Source organism: Lolium rigidum, chromosome 1 (assembly GCF_022539505.1).
Source record: "Lolium rigidum isolate FL_2022 chromosome 1, APGP_CSIRO_Lrig_0.1, whole genome shotgun sequence".
Classification (NCBI taxonomy): domain Eukaryota; kingdom Viridiplantae; phylum Streptophyta; class Magnoliopsida; order Poales; family Poaceae; genus Lolium; species Lolium rigidum.
Genome location: NC_061508.1, coordinates 40,894,312 through 40,915,994, shown reverse-complemented (window position 1 = coordinate 40,915,994; position 21,683 = coordinate 40,894,312). Strand labels below are relative to the sequence as shown.

At 47.3% G+C, this 21,683-nt stretch overlaps 1 protein-coding gene across 1 annotated transcript; it reads left to right on the top strand.

Annotated features, from left to right (window-relative positions):
* Positions 1–19,604: 19,604 nt before the first annotated feature.
* Positions 19,605–20,770, top strand: LOC124707021 (growth-regulating factor 2-like). Its single transcript, XM_047238688.1, has 3 exons — positions 19,605–19,818; positions 19,931–20,653; positions 20,763–20,770. The coding sequence occupies exons 1-3, from the start codon at positions 19,605–19,607 to the stop codon at positions 20,768–20,770; spliced, it is 945 nt and encodes a 314-aa protein (XP_047094644.1).
* Positions 20,771–21,683: the final 913 nt, after the last annotated feature.

The window sequence follows — 21,683 nt, the reverse complement described above, 5'->3', positions numbered from 1 at the left end:
TACTCAAATGACATGAGCAAGTGATGAACTTGCCTGAACACTGCAAAGTTTTGCAGTTGGATGGTGTGGACTGACCCTTGTCCTCTGGTTCTGAAAAATAGCATCATTGTCCGATAAGGGCAATGGTTAAAGAAGCAATTATGCATGATTCCATTTTTAGGGTTTGTTCCCCCCTTCCGATGTCGTTATTATTTCATGTAAGAGGTTGATACTAAGAATAATTTGGGAATACTTGATTTGAAGTAATATACAACCTTGAAATGTTGTCAAGGTGTTTTTAAAGTCCAAATGCATTAATGGACTTATTTTCATTTTAGAAAATATTATATGTGATTTAAATTCTTATTTGAATCAACAAAATATGACTTATTCTTAATTGTCTTCAAAAATTCTGTTTGGTATTTTATTTAAGGGATTTCTATTTTCGTGCCCTCAGGTCCTTAGTTGTACTCAGTTTTCCCCAGCTCCTTAGTTTTTCCTCAGTTTTCCCCAAGCCCTTGTCTGAACCGCAGAAGGAGCTCGGACGGAAGGAATCCGTTAAGTTGACCGTTCCGTGCTGACGAGTGGGGTCGTGTCGTTTGTGGGGTCGCGTCGTGTGGGACCGCGTCGTGTGGGGCTGGTAGGAAGGGACCGTGTGGGACAGGACGAGGCCGTGTTTGTGTGGCCGTAGCGTGTGGGGCCGTAGCGTGTGGAGCCGTGTGGGTCCGGGACGGGGGCACGAGTGGTTTCTGTCTCTTTCGCCCAGATTAGCAGTTTTCAATGTACCTTTTTCTTCTCTATCGCTCGATCTCATTCATATTTGATAGCCCAAATTGGTAGCAAATCTAGAGCAGCTTCTCCTTCGTTTTTTAACGCCATTCATTTCTTTATGCCTTCGTTTTTACCCAATCAGGTAGGAAATCTAGGGCACAAATCCGGAGAGAAAATATAGGATAAGCTGCATACGACAACCAACATAGCATAGATATATTCGGGACAGATCCAAAAGTAGTACCGATAGATCCAACATAAGCTACATTTTACATGAAATTAAGCTGCTCTACGGATAGAGCAAGTCACATACGAGAGAGTGCGAGTAGGCACGTTCAACGCCTCCGGGTAGCGCGTGTGACTCGCTTGGAGGTTGCGCGAGTGAATCCCAAGTGCTTTGTGTTTGGCCATGTACGCATGCACGTTCACGGTCCTTCCAACTCTAGCGCCACATCCGCCAATGGATTCAGCATGGTTCACCGGGGAGTTGAAGTCGGTGGCGCGGAGCTTCCTGTTGCGAAGGGGCACTTGTAAATGCCTCGAGCAAAGGGGCCATCGTAATGGCCGGACTGCAGCCTCCCGAGGACGTGACGAGTCTTGGTGTGGAAGGACTCGTCGTCGCCGTCGACGTCGCTGCTCCGCACTCCGTCACGTAGCACCAAAGATCGTGCAAAAAACACGGAGTCAATTGCAACGATGATGGAACGGAGAGTGAACAAAAATCATGCATGATAATATGGGCTCGAAAAAAAGAGGTAGCCGCAGCTACATTGGACACACTTATATCCAGGATTTGAGTCAGCAAACCAAAGATCATGCACAACAAATTTGTACACACCAATTGTTTACTGACCAAACCCTGAATCAATTTATGCCCAAATATTCATCATCATCGGCACAAATCTTAAACAAAAGCAAATCACAAACACTAATAACGCAAGATCTAACACAAAAGGATCGAACTAGGAACAGACGAACAGTAATAACGCAAGATCTAACAAAAAAGGATTGAACTAGGAACAGGCGAACCGTAATAACGCTAGATCTAACACAAAATGATTGAAATGAGATAAGAACAAGGGAACAAAGGGTTACCTCCGGCTCGTTGTCGACGATGGTGGTGTCGTAGGGGTTCTCCGGCGCGTCGTACCGCACCTGGTTCGTACGGGTCCCAATCGACGGGGACCGGACGGTGGCGGCGGCCGATGCGCCGGCTGCTACGTTGGAAGCAGACGACGGGGGCCCGGATGGGGGCGGCGGCCGATGCGCCGGCTGCTACGTTGGAAGCAGCGACGGGGCCCGGACGGTGGCGGCGGCCGATGCGCCGGCCGCTACGTTGGAAGCAGCCGACGGGGGCCTCGGACGGGGGCGGCGGCCGATGCGCCGGCTGCTACGTTGGAAGCAGACGACGGGGGCCCGGACGGGGCGGCGGCTGATGTGCCGACAATGGGCATCTCATTCTTCTCCATCGCCGGCGGTTTTCTTCGGGGTTTTTTCTTCGGTTGTGGAGAAGATGATGGGACAGGAGAGGCGGTTGCGGTGAGCCGGTGAGAACGTGCGTCGAGGGAGAGAAAGAGGGGCTCTATAAAGACGAAGGTGGCGTGTACCGCAACACGCGTCCGCTATGCACGGCTGCAGCGTGCACCGCTACACGAGTCTAACCCCGGGACGTTTGGTGTACTCGGTTATAACCTCGGGCCTTATACAGTAAATTTTATCCGTACTCGGTTTTCCCCTCGAGGACTTAGACCGGCAAGTGCAATATACTCAGTTTTACCCTCAAGTAGCTGGTCAACGGAGAGTCAACAAATGAGATTAACATAGCTAATTGAGTCATTTCATGCGCAAAAAAATCCGAAAAAATAAAAACATAGTGGCAACTACTCATGGAGTCTTCCTACGCAACCTCGCCACCTAGAAAACCTTAACAAACATATATAAATCAAGTTTTACCACAAATTGCCACTTCTCAGAATCACTAGTGTAGCTATGAAGATGCATGGTTTTCCACCCAAACCCCTTTGCAAAACATCTTTCCCAATACATAGTTTGTCGAAATGATGCCATAATTGTCACACTCATGTATATTTGAATTGCAAATAATTTGGTGTAGCCCAATATGAATTATATTGTACAAAACACACATTTTTCATTTTGTAATTCTTTTGTTTGAATCCCTTAGTCTATTTACTATTTATGTGCCCTTGGATTCTTAGTACTACTCAGTTTTGCCCTCAAGTACTGTCACAAATGCTCTAAGAAGCCCAAACTTATCCTGATTGGTTGAGCCGTTGTCACACGGATCGACTCCACGAACCGTTGATCCACTGATCTAACGGGCAGTATACCCCTATCCGTCTCTTCGTGGCAACCTCTCTCTCTCTCTCTCTCTCTCTCTCTCTCTCTCTCTCTCTCTCTCTCTCTTCGTGGCCACCCATCTCTCTCTCTCTCTGTCGGTGGAGAATGCAATAACGAGTTTGCCACTTAATATAGTTTGGGATATAGTATTGGTATAAACATGAGGCATACATATTTGCGGATTTCGGTGATTGCATTATTTGTCAGCCCTCTAACAATTATCAACTATCTTGAGCTGTCCTTTTCTTTTAGGGAATATAGTTTGGGATATAGTATTGGTATTTTGAAACGGCCTAAAAGTGGTATAATTTTGTTATAAACATGAGGCATACATTTTTGCGGATTTCGGCGATTGCATTATTTGTCACCCCTCTAACAATTATCAACTATCTTTAGCTGTCCTTTTCTTTTAGGGAATATAGTTTGGGATATGGTATTGGTATTTTGGAAAGGCCTAAAAGTGGTATAATTTTGGTATAAACATGAGGCATACATATTTGCAGCATTTCGGGGATTGCATTATTTGTCACCCCTCTAACAATTATCAACTATCTTGAGCTGTCCTTTTCTTTTAGGGAATATAGTTTGGGATATAGTATTGGTATTTTGAAACGGCCTAAAAGTGGTATAATTTTGTTATAAACATGAGGCATACATTTTTGCGAATTTCGGCGATTGCATTATTTGTCACCCCTCTAACAATTATCAACTATCTTTAGTCTGTCCTTTTCTTTTAGGGAATATAGTTTGGGATATGGTATTGGTATTTTGGAAAGGCCTAAAAGTGGTATAATTTTGGTATAAACATGAGGCATACATATTTGCGGATTTCGGTGATTGCATTATTTGTCACCCCTCTAACAATTATCAACTATCTTTAGCTTTCCTTTTCTTTTAGGGAATATAGTTGGTAATTTCGGTGAATGCACACACTAACTTTGAAAACAACTACAAGTACATGTAAGCTGAATAATGGATTTGTAACAAGGTATCCCTTGTAACAACTTCTAGCGCCCGGTGAGCAATGATAAGAATCCGATCGTAATTATACAACAAAAAAAAACCAGCCATCGGATTAGCTTGCTTCTTCAACTCGATCAGTCTGCCTTAACTCGCTTGTTCATTTTCTTCAGTTCTCCCTTCACTTCCACCAGTTCCGCATTGGGAGCATTAGGCATAATCGGAACGGCTCCTCTCTCCGCCGCATTCTCTACGACAAGTCCCCCCTCCCAAATTGCGCCCCCAATAGCGCCAATTGATTCCCGCAACCGAAGCCTCCGAACGTACACATCGATCCACTCGAAATGCCTGCATTTCTTCAAGATCCGAAAACAACAACGTGAACCCTAAATCCCAAATTCGAGGGAATAACAAGAAAATCGAGAGAAAACAGAGAAATTGGAGCGAGATCTAACCTTATCCCCCTCTCTATATGGCAAGCTCTCGCATGCAACGAACTCACGTCCATGGTTTCCGTTCTCGTCCGTCTTACAGATCGACCGCTTCAGAGGCTCCTGGCGTGGGCGGTCGAGGCATCTTGTCAAAGGCACGGGTCCATACTGCGGCCATGAAGAACGGGAGGTCGAAGAGAAACTAGACATCACCCGCGTGCCGGAGAAGGGCTGCCGGCCGGCGGAGAAGAAGAACAATGGGGCGCGGAGAAAGAAAGGGGAAGCAATGGCACGGGCACGGGCGTGGGGCTAGCTCGGGCTCCCATTTTGCAACGGTCGCCTGGGTAAGCTGTGGGTCCGGCGCGCTAACGTGGACAAGTTGTGGGTCCCACGATGATCTGGATAAGTGGAGACGTGTCCACTGCGGGGCACCAACAGTGGCCCCACTTGCCGGCACCAACCAACGTCAACTAAACGGGAATCCTCCGTCCGAGCTCCTTCTGCGGGTTACAAACAAGGGCTTGGGGAAAACTGAGGAAAAACTAAGGAGCTGGGGAAAACTGAGTACAACTAAGGACCCGAGGGCACGAAAATAGAAATCCCTTTATTTAAATAGAGAATTTTATGCTGATACATTTTCATATTTTTAATTTTTTTTAGAGCTTTTATCAATTTTCTATTGAATTTCAAAGTTTCAGGTTTTTATCAAATTGTGAAAAGTCTTATTTTCCCCTGGGCCCACCTGTCAGTGGAGCCCAGTGGGTTGGGCTAAACCAGCTCGGGTCCAACCGACCCGAGCGGTCGCTCACTCGCCCACCTCCTCGCGCCGCTCGACCTAACCCTAATCCCCTCTCCTCTCTCTGGCGATCTGCGTCGCCCTCACCGTCGCCGGCCGATTGATACGTCTCCGACGTATCGATAATTTCTTATGTTCTATGCCATATTATTGATGATACCTACATGTTTTATGCACACTTTATGTCATATTCGTGCATTTTCTGGAACTAACCTATTAACAAGATGCCGAAGTGCCGATTCTTTGTTTTCTGCTGTTTTTGGTTTCAGAAATCCTAGTAACGAAATATTCTCGGAATTGGACGAAATCAAGACCCAGAGGCCTATTTCGCCACGAACCTTCCAGAAGACCGAAGAGCATACGAAGTGGGGCCACGAGGTGGCCAAACCACAAGGCGGTGCGACCAAGGGGGGGCCCGCGCCGCCCTGTGGTGTGGGCCCCTCGTCAGCCCCCGCCTCCGCCCTTCCGCCTACTTAAAGCCTCCGTCGCGAAACCCCTGATGCGAAAAACCACGATACGGAAAACCTTACCGAGACGCCGCCGCCGCCGATCCCATCTCGGGGGATTCTGGAGATCTCCTCCGGCACCCTGCCGGAGAGGGGATTCATCTCCCGGAGGACTCTACACCGCCATGGTCGCCTCCGGAGTGATGAGTGAGTAGTTCACCCCTGGACTATGGGTCCATAGCAGTAGCTAGATGGTTGTCTTCTCCTCATTGTGCTTCATTGTTGGATCTTGTGAGCTGCCTAACATGATCAAGATCATCTATCTCGTAATACTCTATGTTGTGTTTGTCGGGATCCGATGGATAGAGAATACCATGTTATGTTAATTATCAAGTTATTGCATATGTGTTGTTTATGATCTTGCATGCTCTCCGTTATTAGTAGAGGCTCTGGCCAAGTTGATGCTAGTAACTCCAAGAGGGAGTATTTATGCTCGATAGTGGGTTCATGCCCGCATTGACACCTGGGACAGATGACGAAAGTTCTAAGGTTGTGTTGTGCTTGTTGCCACTAGGGATAAAACATTGATGCTATGTCCGAGGATGTAGTTATTGATTACATTACGCACCATACTTAATGCAATTGTCCGTTGCTTTGCAACTTAATACTTGGAAGGGGTTCGGACGATAACCCGAAGGTGGACTTTTTAGGCATAGATGCGAGTTGGATGGCGGTCTATGTACTTTGTCGTAATGCCCAATTAAATCTCACTATACTTATCATGACATGTATGTGCATTGTTATGCCCTCTCTATTTGTCAATTGCCCGACTGTAATTTGTTCACCCAACATGCTTTTATCTTATGGGAGAGACACCTCTAGTGAACTGTGGACCCCGGTCCATTCTTTTAATACTCGAAATACAAATCTGCTTGCAATACTTTTTTACTATTTTCTCTCGCAAACAATCATCTTCCACACAATACGGTTAATCCTTTGTTACAGCAAGCCGGTGAGATTGACAACCTCACTCGTTTCGTTGGGGCAAAGTACTTTGGTTGTGTTGTGCGGGTTCCACGTTGGCGCCGGAATCCCTGGTGTTGCGCCGCACTACATCCCGCCGCCATCAACCTTCAACGTGCTTCTTGGCTCCTCCTGGTTCGATAAACCTTGGTTTCTTTCTCGAGGTAAAACTTGCTGCTGTGCGCATCATACCTTCCTCTTGGGGTTGCCCAACGAACGTGTGAAATACACGCCATCAAGCATATTTTCACGGCGCCGTTGCCGGGGAGATCAAGACACGCTGCAAGGGGAGTCTCCACTTCTCAATCTCTTTACTTTGTTTTTATCTTGCTTTATTTTATTTACTACTTTGTTTGCTGCATTATATCAAAACACAAAAAAATTAGTTGCTAGTTTTACTTTATTTACTGTCTTGCACTCTATATCAGAAACACAAAAAATTAGTTTACTTGCATTTACTTTATCTAGTTTGTTTTATTTACTATTGCTAAAATGGCCAACCCTGAAAATACTAAGTTGTGTGACTTCACTAGCACAAATAATAATGATTTCCTATGCACACCTATTGCTCCACCTGCTACTACAGCAGAATTCTTTGAAATTAAACCTGCTTTACTGAATCTTGTCATGAGAGAGCAATTTTCTGGTGTTAGTTCTGATGATGCTGCTGCCCATCTCAATAATTTTGTTGAATTGTGTGAAATGCAAAAGTATAAAGATGTAGATGGTGACATTATAAAATTAAAATTGTTTCCTTTCTCATTAAGAGGAAGAGCTAAAGATTGGTTGCTATCTCTGCCTAAGAATAGTATTGATTCCTGGACTAAATGCAAGGATGCTTTTATTGGTAGATATTATCCCCCTGCTAAAATTATATCTTTGAGGAGTATCATAATGAATTTTAAACAATTAGATAATGAACATGTTGCCCAAGCTTGGGAAAGAATGAAATCTTTGGTTAAAAATTGCCCAACCCATGGACTGACTACTTGGATGATCGTCCAAACCTTCTATGCAGGACTAAATTTTTCTTCGCGGAATTTATTGGATTCAGCTGCTGGAGGTACCTTTATGTCCATCACTCTTGGTGAAGCAACAAAGCTCCTTGATAATATGATGGTTAATTACTCTGAATGGCACACGGAAAGAGCTCCGCAAGGTAAGAAGGTAAATTCTGTTGAAGAATCCTCTTCCTTGAATGATAAGGTTGATGCTATTATGTCTATGCTTGCGAATGATAGGACTAATATTGATCCTAATAATGTTCCATTAGCTTCATTGGTTGCCCAAGAAGAACATGTTGATGTAAACTTCATTAAAAATAATAATTTCAACAACAATGCTTATCGGAACAATTCTAGTAATAACTATAGGCCATATCCTTATAATAATGGTAACGGTTATGCTAATTCTTATGGGAATTATTACAACAATAATAGGAATACACCCCCTGGACTTGAAGCCGTGCTTAAAGAATTTATTAGTACACAAACCGCCTTTAACAAATCTGTTGAGGAAAAGCTCAATAAAATTGATATTCTTGCTTCTAGAGTTGATAGTCTTGCCTCTGATGTTGATCTTTTGAAATCGAAAGTTATGCCTAATAGGGATATTGAAAATAAAATTGTTACTACAGAAAATGCCATCCAAGTTAGAATTAATGAGAATATAAGATTAATGGCTGAACTGCGTGCTAGGTGGGATAGAGAAGAAAATGAAAAACTAGCTAAAAAGGAAAATGCAGCTAAAGTTTGGACTATTACCACCACTAGCAATGCTAATGATTCACATGTTGCTGCACCTCCTACTATTAATGGTAAAATAATTGGTGTTGGCAATGCTTCTACTCCTAGTACAAAGCGCGCAAAATTACCTGAAGCTAGCTGAAACTGCTCTGTGATAAAACTGCTGAAATTTTTTCCAACCTTGGGGATGATAATCCCATTGCTTTAGATTGTAATGATTTAGATTTTGATGATTACCACATCTCTGAAGTTATAAAGTTCTTACAAAAACTTGCTAAAAGTCCTAATGCTAGTGCTATAAACTTGGCTTTCACAAAACATATTACAAATGCTCTCATAAAAGCTAGAGAAGAGAAACTAAAACTTGAAACTTCTATTCCTAGAAAGCTAGAGGATGGTTGGGAGCCCATCATTAAAATGAGAGTCAAAGATTTTGATTGTAATGCTTTATGTGATCTTGGTGCAAGTATTTACGTTATGCCTAAAAAAGTCTATGATATGCTTGACTTGCCACCATTGAAAAACCGTTATCTGGATGTTAATCTCGTCGATAATGCTAAAAAGAAACCTTTGGGGAAAGTTGATAATGTTCATATTATGGTTAACAATAACCTTGTTCCCGTTGATTTTGTTGTCTTGGATATTGAATGCAATGCATCTTGCCCCATTATATTGGGAAGACCTTTTCTTCGAACCGTTGGTGCTACTATTGATATGAAGGAAGGTAATATTAAGTATCAATTTCCTCTCAAGAAAGGTATGGAACACTTCCCTAGAAAGAGAATGAAGTTACCTTATGATTCTATTATTAGAATAAATTATGATGTTGATGCTTCGTCTCTTGATGTTACTTGATATACACTTTACGCGCCTAGCCGAAAGGCGTTAAAGAAAAGCGCTTATGGGAGACAACCCATGTTTTTACTACAGTATTTTTGTTTTATATTTGAGTCTTGGAAGTTGTTTACTACTGTAGCAACCTCTCCTTATCTTAGTTTTGAGTTTTGTTGTGCCAAGTAAAGTCTTTGATAGTAAAATAAGTACTAGATTTGGATTACTGCGCAGAAACAGATTTCTTTGCTGTCACGAATCTGGGTCTAATTCTCTGTAGGTAACTCAGAAAATTAAGCAAATTTACGTGAGTGATCCTCAGATATGTACGCAACTTTCATTAAATTTGAGCATTTTCATTTGAGCAAGTCTGGTGGCCTAATAAAATCCATCTTTACGGACTGTTCTGTTTTGACAGATTCTGTCTTTTATTTTGCATTGCCTCTTTTGCTATGTTGGATGAATTTCTTTGATCCATTAATGTCCAGTAGCTTTATGCAATGTCCAGAAGTGTTAAGAATGATTGTGTCACCTCTGAACATGTGAATTTTTATTGTGCACTAACCCTCTAATGAGTTGTTTCGAGTTTGGTGTGGAGGAAGTTTTCAAGGATCAAGAGAGGAGTATGATGCAATATGATCAAGGAGAGTGAAAGCTCTAAGCTTGGGGATGCCCCGGTGGTTCACCCCTGCATATTCTAAGAAGACTCAAGCGTCTAAGCTTGGGGATGCCCAAGGCATCCCCTTCTTCATCGACAACATTATCAGGTTCCTCCCCGAAACTATATTTTTATTCCGTCACATCTTATGTACTTTGCTTGGAGCGTCGGTTTGTTTTTGTTTTTGTTTTATTTGAATAAAATGGATCCTAGCATTCACTTAATGGGAGAGAGACACGCTCCGCTGTAGCATATGGACAAGTATGTCCTTAGGCTCTACTTATAGTATTCATGGCGAAGTTTCTTCTTCGTTAATTTGTTATATGGTTGGAATTGGAAAATGCTACATGTAGTAATTCTAAAATTTCTTGGATAATTTGATACTTGGAAATTGTTGTGCTCATGTTTAAGCTCTTGCATCATATACTTTGCACCCATTAATGAAGAAACACTTAGAGCTTGCTAATTTGGTTTGCATATTTGGTTTCTCTAGAGTCTAGATAATATCTAGTATTGAGTTTTGAACAACAAGGAAGATGGTGTAGACTCTTATAATGTTTACAATATGTCTTTTATGTGAGTTTTGCTGCACCGTTCATCCTTGTGTTTGTTTCAAAAAACCTTGCTAGCCTAAACCTTGTATCGAGAGGGAATACTTCTCATGCATCCAAAATACTTGAGCCAACCACTATGCCATTTGTGTCCACCATACCTACCTACTACATGGTATTTATCCGCCATTCCAAAGTAAATTGCTTGAGTGCTACCTTTAAAATTCCATCATTCACCTTTACAATATATAGCTCATGGGACAAATAGCTTAAAAACTATTGTGGTATTGAATATGTACTTATGCACTTTATCTCTTATTAAGTTGCTTGTTGTGCGATAACCATGCTTTTGGGGACGCCATCAACTATTCTTTGTTGAATATCATGTGAGTTGCTATGCATGTCCGTCTTGTCCGAAGTAAGATAGATCTACCACGTTAATGGTTGGAGCATGCATATTGTTAGAGAAGAACATTGGGCCGCTAACTAAAGCCATGAATCATGGTGGAAGTTTCAGTTTTGGACATATATCCTCAATCTCATATGAGAATAATAATTGTTGCCACATGCTTATGCATTAAAGAGGAGTCCATTATCTGTTGTCCATGTTGTCCCGGTATGGATGTCTAAGTTGAGAATAATCAAAAGCGAGAAATCCAAAATGCGAGCTTTCTCCTTAGACCTTTGTACGAGGCGGCATGGAGGTACCCCATTGTGACACTTGGTTAAAACATGTGCATTGCAAAGATCCGGTAGTCCAAGCTAATTAGGACAAGGTGCGGGCACTATTAGTATACTATGCATGAGACTTGCAACTTGTAAGATATAATTTTCATAACTCATATGCTTTATTACTACCGTTGACAAAAAAATTTCATGTTTTCAAAATAAAAGCTCTAGCACAAATATAGCAATCGATGCTTTCCTCTTTGAAGGACCATTCTTTTTTACTTTTATGTTGAGTCAGTTCACCTATCTGTCTCCACCTCAAGAAGCAAACACTTGTTTGAACTGTGCATTGATTCCTACATACTTGCATATTGAACTTGTTATATTACTCTATGTTGACAATTATCCATGAGATATACATGTTACAAGTTGAAAGCAACCGCTGAAACTTAATCTTCCTTTGTGTTGCTTCAATGCCTTTACTTTGATTTATTGCTTTATGAGTTAACTCTTATGCAAGACTTATTGATGCTTGTCTTGAAGTACTATTCATGAAAAGTCTTTGCTTTATGATTCACTTGTTTACTCATGTCATTACCATTGTTTTGATCGCTGCATCCACTACATATGTTTACAAATAGTATGATCAAGGTTATGATGGCATGTCACTTCAGAAATTATCTTTGTTATCGTTTTACCTCGCTCGGGACGAGCGAGAACTAAGCTTGGGATGCTTGATACGTCTCCGACGTATCGATAATTTCTCATGTTCTATGCCATATTATTGATGATACCTACATGTTTTATGCACACTTTATGTCATATTCGTGCATTTTTCTGGAACTAACCTATTAACAAGATGCCGAAGTGCCAGTTGTTGTTTTCTGCTGTTTTTGGTTTCAGAAATCCTAGTAACGAAATATTCTCGGAATTGGACGAAATCAAGACCCAGGGGCCTATTTCGCCACGAACCTTCCAGAAGACCGAAGAGCATACGAAGTGGGGCCACGAGGTGGCCAAACCACAAGGCGGCGCGGCCAAGGGGGGCCGCGCCGCCCTGTGGTGTGGGCCCCTCGTCTGGCCCCCGACTCTGCCCTTCCGCCTACTTAAAGCCTCCGTCGCGAAACCCCTGATGCGAAAAACCACGATACGGAAAACCTTACTGAGACGCCGCCGCCGCCGATCCCATCTCGGGGGACTCGGAGATCTCCTCCGGCACCCTGCCGGAGAGGGGATTCATCTCCCGGAGGACTCTACACCGCCATGGTCGCCTCCCGGAGTGATGAGTGAGTAGTTCACCCCTGGACTATGGGTCCATAGCAGTAGCTAGATGGTTGTCTTCTCCTCATTGTGCTTCATTGTTGGATCTTGTGAGCTGCCTAACATGATCAAGATCATCTATCTCGTAATACTCTATGTTGTGTTTGTCGGGATCCGATGGATAGAGAATACCATGTTATGTTAATTATCAAGTTATTGCATATGTGTTGTTTATGATCTTGCATGCTCTCCGTTATTAGTAGAGGCTCTGGCCAAGTTGATGCTAGTAACTACAAGAGGGAGTATTTATGCTCGATAGTGGGTTCATGCCTGCATTGACACACGGGACGAGTGACGAGAAAGTTCTAAGGTTGTGTTGTGCTCGTTGCCACTAGGGATAAAACATTGATGCTATGTCCGAGGATGTAGTTATTGATTACATTACGCACCATACTTAATGCAATTGTCTCGTTGCTTTGCAACTTAATACCGGAAGGGGTTCGGACGATAACTCTGAAGGTGGACTTTTAGGCATAGATGCGATTGGATGGCGGTCTATGTACTTTGTCGTAATGCCCAATTAAATCTCACTATACTTATCATGACATGTATGTGCATTGTTATGCCCTCTCTATTTGTCAATTGCCCGACTGTAATTTGTTCACCCAACATGCTTTTATCTTATGGGAGAGACACCTCTAGTGAACTGTGGACCCCGGTCCATTCTTTTAATACCGAAATACAAATCGCTGCAATACTTGTTTTACTATTTTCTCTGCAAACAATCATCTTCCACACAATACGGTTAATCCTTTGTTACAGCAAGCCGGTGAGATTGACAACCTCACTCTGTTTCGTTGGGGCAAAGTACTTTGGTTGTGTTGTGCAGGTTCCACGTTGGCGTCGGAATCCCTGGTGTTGCGCCGCACTACATCCCGCCGCCATCAACCTTCAACCTGCTTCTTGGCTCCTCCTGGTTCGATAAACCTTGGTTTCTTTCTGAGGGAAAACTTGCTGCTGTGCGCATCATACCTTCCTCTTGGGGTTGCCCAACGAACGTGTGAAATACACGCCATCACCGATTCCGGCGATCCCCGGCCGCCATGGCCCTCGCCATGGGGCGCATCTGCACCGCCACACGACGGCGCACCAGATCCACGGCATCGATCTGGTTCTAGCCGCCCCTTCGCCGATCCCCCTCTCGTTTGTCCGCACGGTGGTGCGGTGCTCACCGGCGCCTCAGGCGTGGTGGTGCCGTCGGGCCTTCCCACCGTGGTGTGGAGTGCTGCGGCGCTAGTCGGGCCTGGCATGGCCTGGCCAGGTGCCGCCGTGCCTTCGCGCGCGCCGCCGTGGCCGCCACGGCTACGCCTGCCGTCTGCTCGCTCCAGGTACATGCGCCGCCTCTCTCTTACCCTCTGTGCTTGTTCTTCCTTCTCTTCTATGTGCTCTGCCATGGCTTTCCTCCTTGTGGAGGTCTGCCATGCTCGTTGCTTCTTCGCTCGTCTGCGCTTAGCTCGCTGTCGCTACGTATGCTTGCTTGCTCGTGTTGCTATTGCCATGCTTGCTCTAGTCTATGTGCTTGTGCAAATCCTCGCTCGTGATGTGTGCTTCCTTTGATTCTTGTCCCTGCTCACCCTTGAGGTTATACATGCTATCATCCGGCTAGATGCTCATCCGAGCATCACTGACCATCGCTATTGCTTGCTTACTTGTGCTTGTAATAAGCTCTAGCCCCTCTGGTTCATTACTGTGGTTGATTCTTGCTGTTTAGCAAGAGACAGTGTTATTTGTGTGATGATTATTGAGTTCTGGCTCACAGTAGGTTTGGCTTTGCTTAATTGTTGTCCATATACATCAATTCCTTGATGATATGCTTCGGATACAATCATAAAAATGGTTTATGTGCTAGTACGCTGATCTAATTGTTGCTTATCTCGTGGCGGTTTAATTCATAGAATTCATGTGTGATACTGGTGATTGATTCTAGCATGCCCTGGCATGCTCTAGCGAGCTCACGGTGATCAAATGATCATCACTTGCTTGTTGCCTCGTGCCTTACTGGGTGCTTCTCCTAGTGTCTGTGTGACACTTATACTTGTGCTGGTGTGTGTTAATGCTTGCTCAAGCATCATCTGATGCTTGCAGTGAGCCATTGGTTCACTGGCAAGTTGTTGGTGCTTTAGTTACTTAACTATTTCATTTATCTGTAATTCCTTGCTTTACTAGATGGATAAATGATGTGAACTGTTTATCAGTAATGATCATATGGATGAATTTGATGTAGCTAGAGGGATGCCAACCACTGGTTGGGTACCCTAGCTCATACTGAATCCTACTGGATAATGATGTGATGCTTTGGTGAATTTCCTATGTGGATAGGTAGCTGTTGTGACCCTAGCAGGCTCTGTCTGCTTAGAAATGGTTGCTCCTACCTCATGGATGCTTCTGTGCACTAATCCTGGTAGTCAGTCATGGGCTTTCGGTATAATTGATGTCTGAAATAAACATAGACATATAAATGTCTATATTCCGATGGTGTAGCTAGCTATAGGGTGCTAAGTGAATCAGTGTGGCTAGATAGGGATTAAATCCTTGTTGGATTTCTCTGGTTGTGTCATCTGTCTTTGACACATCCGGTGTTCCACAGGTAATTTCCTTCTGGCTATTCATCCTTTTTGCTTGCACCACATGGCTTGGTAGCCAGATGATGATACAAACAGGGTTTCTACCCTTTTCTTTTGTTGTGATGTATGCATGTGCTTATGATATGAGCAAAACTGTGGCTTGCTCATGATTATCTGTGTATACCTCACTCCGGCTCCTAGAAAGGTTGTTGGTGTAGAGGATTTCTTCCGGTTGGATTTATGAGCTTGCCTCGCTCCTCCCGGCTTGCTTGGTGATGCTTGGTTAATTTACGTGTTTGGGGAAATAAGTGAGACAGCTCTGGCTGTTCACCTGTTCTTGGTGTTCTTGAGCTGTTCTTGCTATCTGGTGAATTACCCTGATGCTTTGTCGATGAATGAGCTAGGGTTTGGCTCTGAAAAGTCTTTATATGCCTAGCCCTTGCTTCTCTAGTCGACAGCACTGCCTGGCAAGTGTTGGTGACTCTCCCTGTGTGAGTGTGCTGGTGAGCATGCACACATGCAGTGTGAGCTGCCTGTGTGTGTGTGTGTTCCTGATACTTTGCACTTGGCTTGGAGAGGATCAGCTCGGCAGAGCTGTGAGCATATCCTCTCTGTTGCCATTTTCTTTCTAACCTGCCAAGTGGCAATGCCACTTGGCATAATTGTTGCTATGCTTTTTATGTGCAGGGAATCAAGATGATGATCAAAATGGATATGGAGATCATCAAATTCAAGATCAAGTGAAGAGGATCTTGTAGTATTTAGGATAGGATCCATCCTTGTACTTTTCTTTTTATTTTCTTTTATTCTTCAATTTCTCCAATTCTTGTAATGTGTTGTAAAATTCATTTATTTCCATTATGAATAATGTAAAGACAATGTATCTTGTGTGTTAATCAATAAAGCTCAAGGTTTTCTCTAATGAGCTTGCCTTATTGTTTAAATTATTCATAATGTGTTTTATGTATTATTTACTTAATGAATTTCCTCACCATTCAAATATTTAGGGTAATTATTTAATGTTTGAATTTGAATTTCAAATTCAACTTTGGTTTGAATTCAACCATGCCACTTAATTTAGAATTCAATCATGCAACTTAAGTTTGATGCAAACTCTCCCCTCTCTTCTCGAAACCCTAGTTTAGTTAGATGAGAAACAAGTTTGTCGCACTCTCGAAACCCTAACCCTGTAAGGTGTCGAGAGAGAAACTTGTCCCCCTCCGATGCAGTTTTTGTTTAAAAGCGCGAAATTTCCCCAGAATTTGCCATGCAATGCACATCCCTTTCTAAAATCTACCCCTCGATTGTCTCTAAACCTGGGACATTACACAAATCCATAAATCTTGAGATATGACAGCTTCAAGAATGACAATTTTTCCCTCCCCATGCCCGCTGTACGCACCCTGCCATCCGAATGGACAGTTTTTTCACTCCCAGTGCATGCAATCTATGCTGCCAATCATTCCTGGGAACCCTCTAAACTTGTTGATAGACAGGAGCCGCCTTGTATCCTCAACAATTGGCTCCCTACAGTAATACTCTCCGAACACGGCAATCACGGCTCGGCAAAACCTGTACATGGCCTCAAGGCAGGTTCTCTCGCCCATTCGAAGATACTCATCGAATATATCCGCAGCCATTCCATATGAGAGCATGCGAATAGACGCGGAGCATTTTTGGTAGGAGGTGAAACCTAGCGCGCTTGTTGCATCGGGCCTGCATTGGAAGTAGGGGTCGTAGTTTCTGACGCCCCGTAGAATGACCAAGAACAGGTCCCTTGATATCCTGTACCGGCGTCGGAATAGTTTTTCTGGGAACACCGGATTGGTGAGGTGGAAGTAGTCCTCGTGGAGACGGGCCTGCCCTTCCACTCTGTTGCGCGACAGGTTTTTGGAGCGCCCCTTCATAGAGCCCCGGTGCTCCGGCCCCGGGTTTGAGGTGAACTCGTGGATCATGGAGGCCGCAGTAGTTGCCAATGTCTGCGTCGACTGATCGGACTCCTCGTCGGAAGAGGAGTCGACGACCTCCGCGCAGAAGTTGTTCACCATCTGCCACATGTCCATCTGCGTGGGTACATAGTGCGGATCAATGGCCGCGCACAATGGTGCCGAAAACACGAGTAAGAAACCTACCGACGCAATTGACCGAACAGGTCGTGGGCGGCGCGGAAGGGCGGCGCAACCGGGAGCGTTTGGCCCGAAAACAGCCGACAGGTACGCGGAGGAGCCAATCCCGAGTACGATCCTGCTCTCCCGCGCGGCGAGAACGGAGCCGACGACGAGTACTACGGCGCTGCGGCGGGACGGCGGCGGGACGGCGGCGGGTGGGGTTGGGGTGGTGGCGTCGCAGTGGGGCAGCCAAGAAGGGGAAAAAGAAGCAAATCGAAGCGGTCGATTTCGCTGTCTCTGACTTGCGGGACCGGGTAACAAATGGAGGACGCTCCGCGCAACCGCCGAGCGTCCGCGGAGATGCAAACCTGGCGCATATTTGGGCCAGGTTTGCGTCTCCGCGGATGGTCCGGTCACTTTGCGCCGCCCCGCTGGAGCAGGCCCCAGACGCATTTCCGGTTACGGCGGACAAAAACGATCGCTCAACGCTGTTTGCATCGCGCCGCTGGAGGCCCTTAGGGCATCTCCAGCGGCGCGACGCAAACGGACGCTGAGCGACCGTTTGTGTCCGCCGTGACCGGAAATGCGTCTGGGGCCTGTTCCAGCGGGGCGACGCAAAGTGACCGGGCCGTCCGCCGAGACGCAAACCTGGCCCAAATATGTGCCAGGTTTGCGTCTCCGCGGACGCTCGGCGGATGCGGAAAATGTCCGCTCGGTCCTCGCGCGGGCCCGCCTGGCAGCAGCACAACTGCTTCGTCTTCCGCGGCATTACTTCCGGGCGGCGCGCTGCAGCCTTTGCAGGGCCGCGTTAATGGCGTGCCTCGGCTTCCGCGAGCATGCGCAGCGTCGACGCGTCTTCTCCGCCGCATGCGGCACCGAGGCGTCGCTTCGGCGGTCCGCGGCCGCGTTAATGGCGATGCCTCGCGTGGCTCGCGGCCGTTGCCTACCTCTGCGCACGTAGTAATGGCGATGCCACGCGTGGCGCGGCCGTCGCCCGCCTCCGCGCTATATATACAGGGGCGCGAGCATCTCATCTCCTCCCCACAAACCCTAGCCGCCGCTGCCGTAGCGCCGGTTCCTCTCAAGTAGATCCACCATGAGCAGCGCCAGACGCGGCCAGGCTGCCGCGCCTCCACCTCCACCTTCACCTCCCACTCCACCTCCTCCGGCGTCGAGCTCCTCCGAGGAGTTCGACTCCGAAGATAGCACCGATCTCCTCCACCCGGTCAGGGACGCCGCGGCCCTGGCACTCGCGGCGCAGGAAGCAGAGGAGCTGGCGGGCCACGCGGCGTTGGACGCCGAGCTGGAACAGCGCAGGCTGGCGGCTGCCGCTGCAGCCTAGGACTCCGACTCGGAGATATCTTGGTCATCCGATGACCCTGATGCGCCGACGCCGGAGGAGAAGGCGGCGGAGCAGCGGGCCTTCGTCGAGTCTTTCGAGACGCTCAAGGACGAGGCCGCCAACGCGAGGCTGGAGCAGTGCATGCAAGAGGACGCGGCGGCGCACCGAGCCATAGCGGCCGCGCGGGAGGCGGCGGAGAAGCAGGCGACGGAGCGTCGCAACGACGGTGCCGGCCCGTCAGGAAGCAAGTAGTCTAGGCCTATAGATCTACTTTGTATAGTTTTTATGCATTTTTATGTGTACTACTTTGAATGTTTTTACTATGTTGCAATTAAAAAATGGGTCGCCCCGGTGGGAGCATACCCAGACGCAAACGGACGAGCGGACAAAATATGTCCGCGGGGCGACGCAAACGGACGCTCGTGACCACTTTTGGGCGTCTGAAATGCGTCGTCCCACTGAAGATGCCCTTAGCATGCGTTCTATGACAAAGCGGAACAGGAGAAGCAAAGAGCATCTGGTGTGCTAGGTCATGACCGTCCCCTCTTGCTGAGTGCTGACCGGCCCGTTTCCCACCGCTTTGGCAGGCATTGAGAGTTGAAAACCTGCCGCCCTGCCTGGGTGCGCTGCCCTCTTTCTTTCCTCACCCACCCACGCGCGCAGCAGCGGCATCGTCAGGTGCCAGTGCCACAGCCCTGCTGCTGCTGCTGCCACTGCAGGATGCAGGCTCTACCTCTGCGCCTGACCTCAACACTGGCCGAAGTGACCCATCCTCTGCACCACTGCGCACCACCACCTCACCTTAATTCCCCACCAGACCTCAACCCCACATCGCAAGCATCCTGACGCGCCCTCATATCTGTCAACACACCCAGCTCAGTCGCTCAGTGACTCCTCCCACTCACACGGCCACAACCCTGTAGCAGTGGCGACCGCCATTAAACTCCTTGCACCTCCCATGCCTTTGCCTCCATCTGCCTTCTAGATCGACTTCACTGTCTTGCCCCCTCTGAGCTCACCAGCACTTGTAGTTGAGTTTTGAGGCCCGAGAGATGATGCTGAGAGGGCAAGCCGGCGGTGGCGGGAGGTGCCTCTTCACGGCGTCGCAGTGGCGCGAGCTTGAGCACCAGGCGCTCATCTACAAGTACATGGCCGCCGGCTCGCAGGTGCCTCACGAGCTCGTCATCCCGCTCCGCCACCACGACGCCGCCGCCGTCGACACCATCCCCTCCCTCGGCAGCTGCTTCCCTCCTCCGCAGCCTTCCCGTACGTGCCCTCCGCCCTGATCTTGCTGTTTACCACTTGCTCTCTCATCTTGATTCATGCACCGCCATTAGTTAACTGACTGGTGCTCTCTCATCTTGATTCCTGTGCGCAGTTGGGTGGGGGCTCTACGGGATGGGGGCGCAGTACGCGCGCAAGCCGGAGGACCCGGAGCCCGGTCGGTGCCGGCGCACGGACGGCAAGAAGTGGCGCTGCTCCAGGGAGGCGTACGGGGAGTCCAAGTACTGCGACAGGCACATGCACCGCGGCAAGAACCGTTCAAGAAAGCCTGTGGAACCCATGTCCTCCACCTCCACCGTCTCCTCCCCCGCTCCAGCCCCGCCAGGCGCGGCCTACCGCCCCTCCGCCCTCTCCATCTCGCCCCCGGTGCCGGCCGACACGCCGTCCAGCTACGGCCACTACCAGACCCGTCCCGACACCTCCGCCGCTCGCGCTGCGGCTCAGCTCCATCTCGACGCCCCGTCACCACCTCCATCCTACCACAGGTACGCACAGGCACAGCAGCAGTACTCCCCTTTCTTCCCGAGCGGCGGCGGCTACTGTTACGGGCAGTCCAGGCAGCAGGAGCAGGAGGAGGCAGAGGCCATGGCCAGGCGGCGGCAGCACTGCCTGGCCCTCGGCGCCGACCTCAGCTTGGACAAGCCGGACGCTGGCACTGCCTCGTCGGTGACCACGGAGGAGAAGCCGCTGCGCCGCTTCTTCGACGAGTATCCGCGCGACGACACCAGCGTCGACGGGAGGCCGTGGTATATGGGCCACCGGGACGAGACGCTGCTCTCCATGTCCATCCCCACAACGGCGCGCTACCCCAACGGCGGTATGTATACCTAATTAACGTACAGAAACTAAACATCGTGGTTTTACGCTTTTACTCACATCTTGTCTTGGTGCGCACTCTTTGACTGAGTTTCTGCATGATCGAGCAGGTGAATAATCAATCAATCGGCGTATCCCGTTACGTTTGCTGCCGGCAGGAGCACAGCCTCGATCTTCCGTTTAATCTCACACGATGCGTTTCGAAGATCTGCTTCCCCTCGTCAAGCGATGAAGTGTAGCCAGTTGTGTGCTTTGGTCTTGTATCCCATCTTTAGGGCAGTTTCGTTTTCTCCCCCTGTGACGTTTTGGTTTTAACGACCAAAAAGCAATCTCTATCGAGTTTGGACGTCATGTATTGTCACAAGGAAGCAAGGTGTAGTGTGTACTCTGCCATTTTTTTTCTTTCTTTTTGTTTGGTTTGCTTGCACGTTTCGGCATACTTGTGAACTCTTCATCATCCTCTGTCTTTCATGGCTTGTCACTTCAGCGGATTCGATTCGTCTTGAGCATTTCAGTGCAACGGGAATGATCTATCTAGGGCTCTAGGCATGTAATGAATTCAGACAACGTCCAGCTGCGTCGTCATCCATCAGGTTCCCCGTGTTGTCCTCTCCTGGGCTGACATGGGGAAACCCTAGCGACCCTCCTCCTGATCTCGTCCGACCCTCCTCCTGATCTCGTCCGCCCAATCGCCATCGTGGGAGGATGTGGCGGGCAATGCCCGTGGAGGGAGGCCGGTAGTCTTTCTCTGGTGGCTTTCAGCAAGATTGGTGATCCCCCATCAACGAACTCCGCCCGATTTTCAACGGCACTACAACAAGATCTTCCTATGATGGGGCAACGAGAGCCGGCATCTTAGGGCATCGCCAGTGGACCGACGCAAACGGATCAAACATGTTTGTTTTGGTCCGCACAGAAACAAAATAGATAAAACCCAAGCCCAATGGCTCAATGCATAGTGATTGATATGTCCGCGTTGATGCATCACTTCAGCGGATTCGATTCATCTTGAGCATTTTAGTGCAACGGGA

What these genes read in the sequence shown, in the direction of transcription:
- LOC124707021 (XM_047238688.1), top strand. Translation starts at nt 19,605, where the DNA reads ATGATGCTGAGAGGGCAAGCCGGCGGTGGCGGGAGGTGCCTCTTCACG. An exon ending in CCCTCCTCCGCAGCCTTCCC is followed by an intron (nt 19,819 to 19,930) that starts GTACGTGCCCTC and finishes TCCTGTGCGCAG; the next exon opens with TTGGGTGGGGGCTCTACGGG.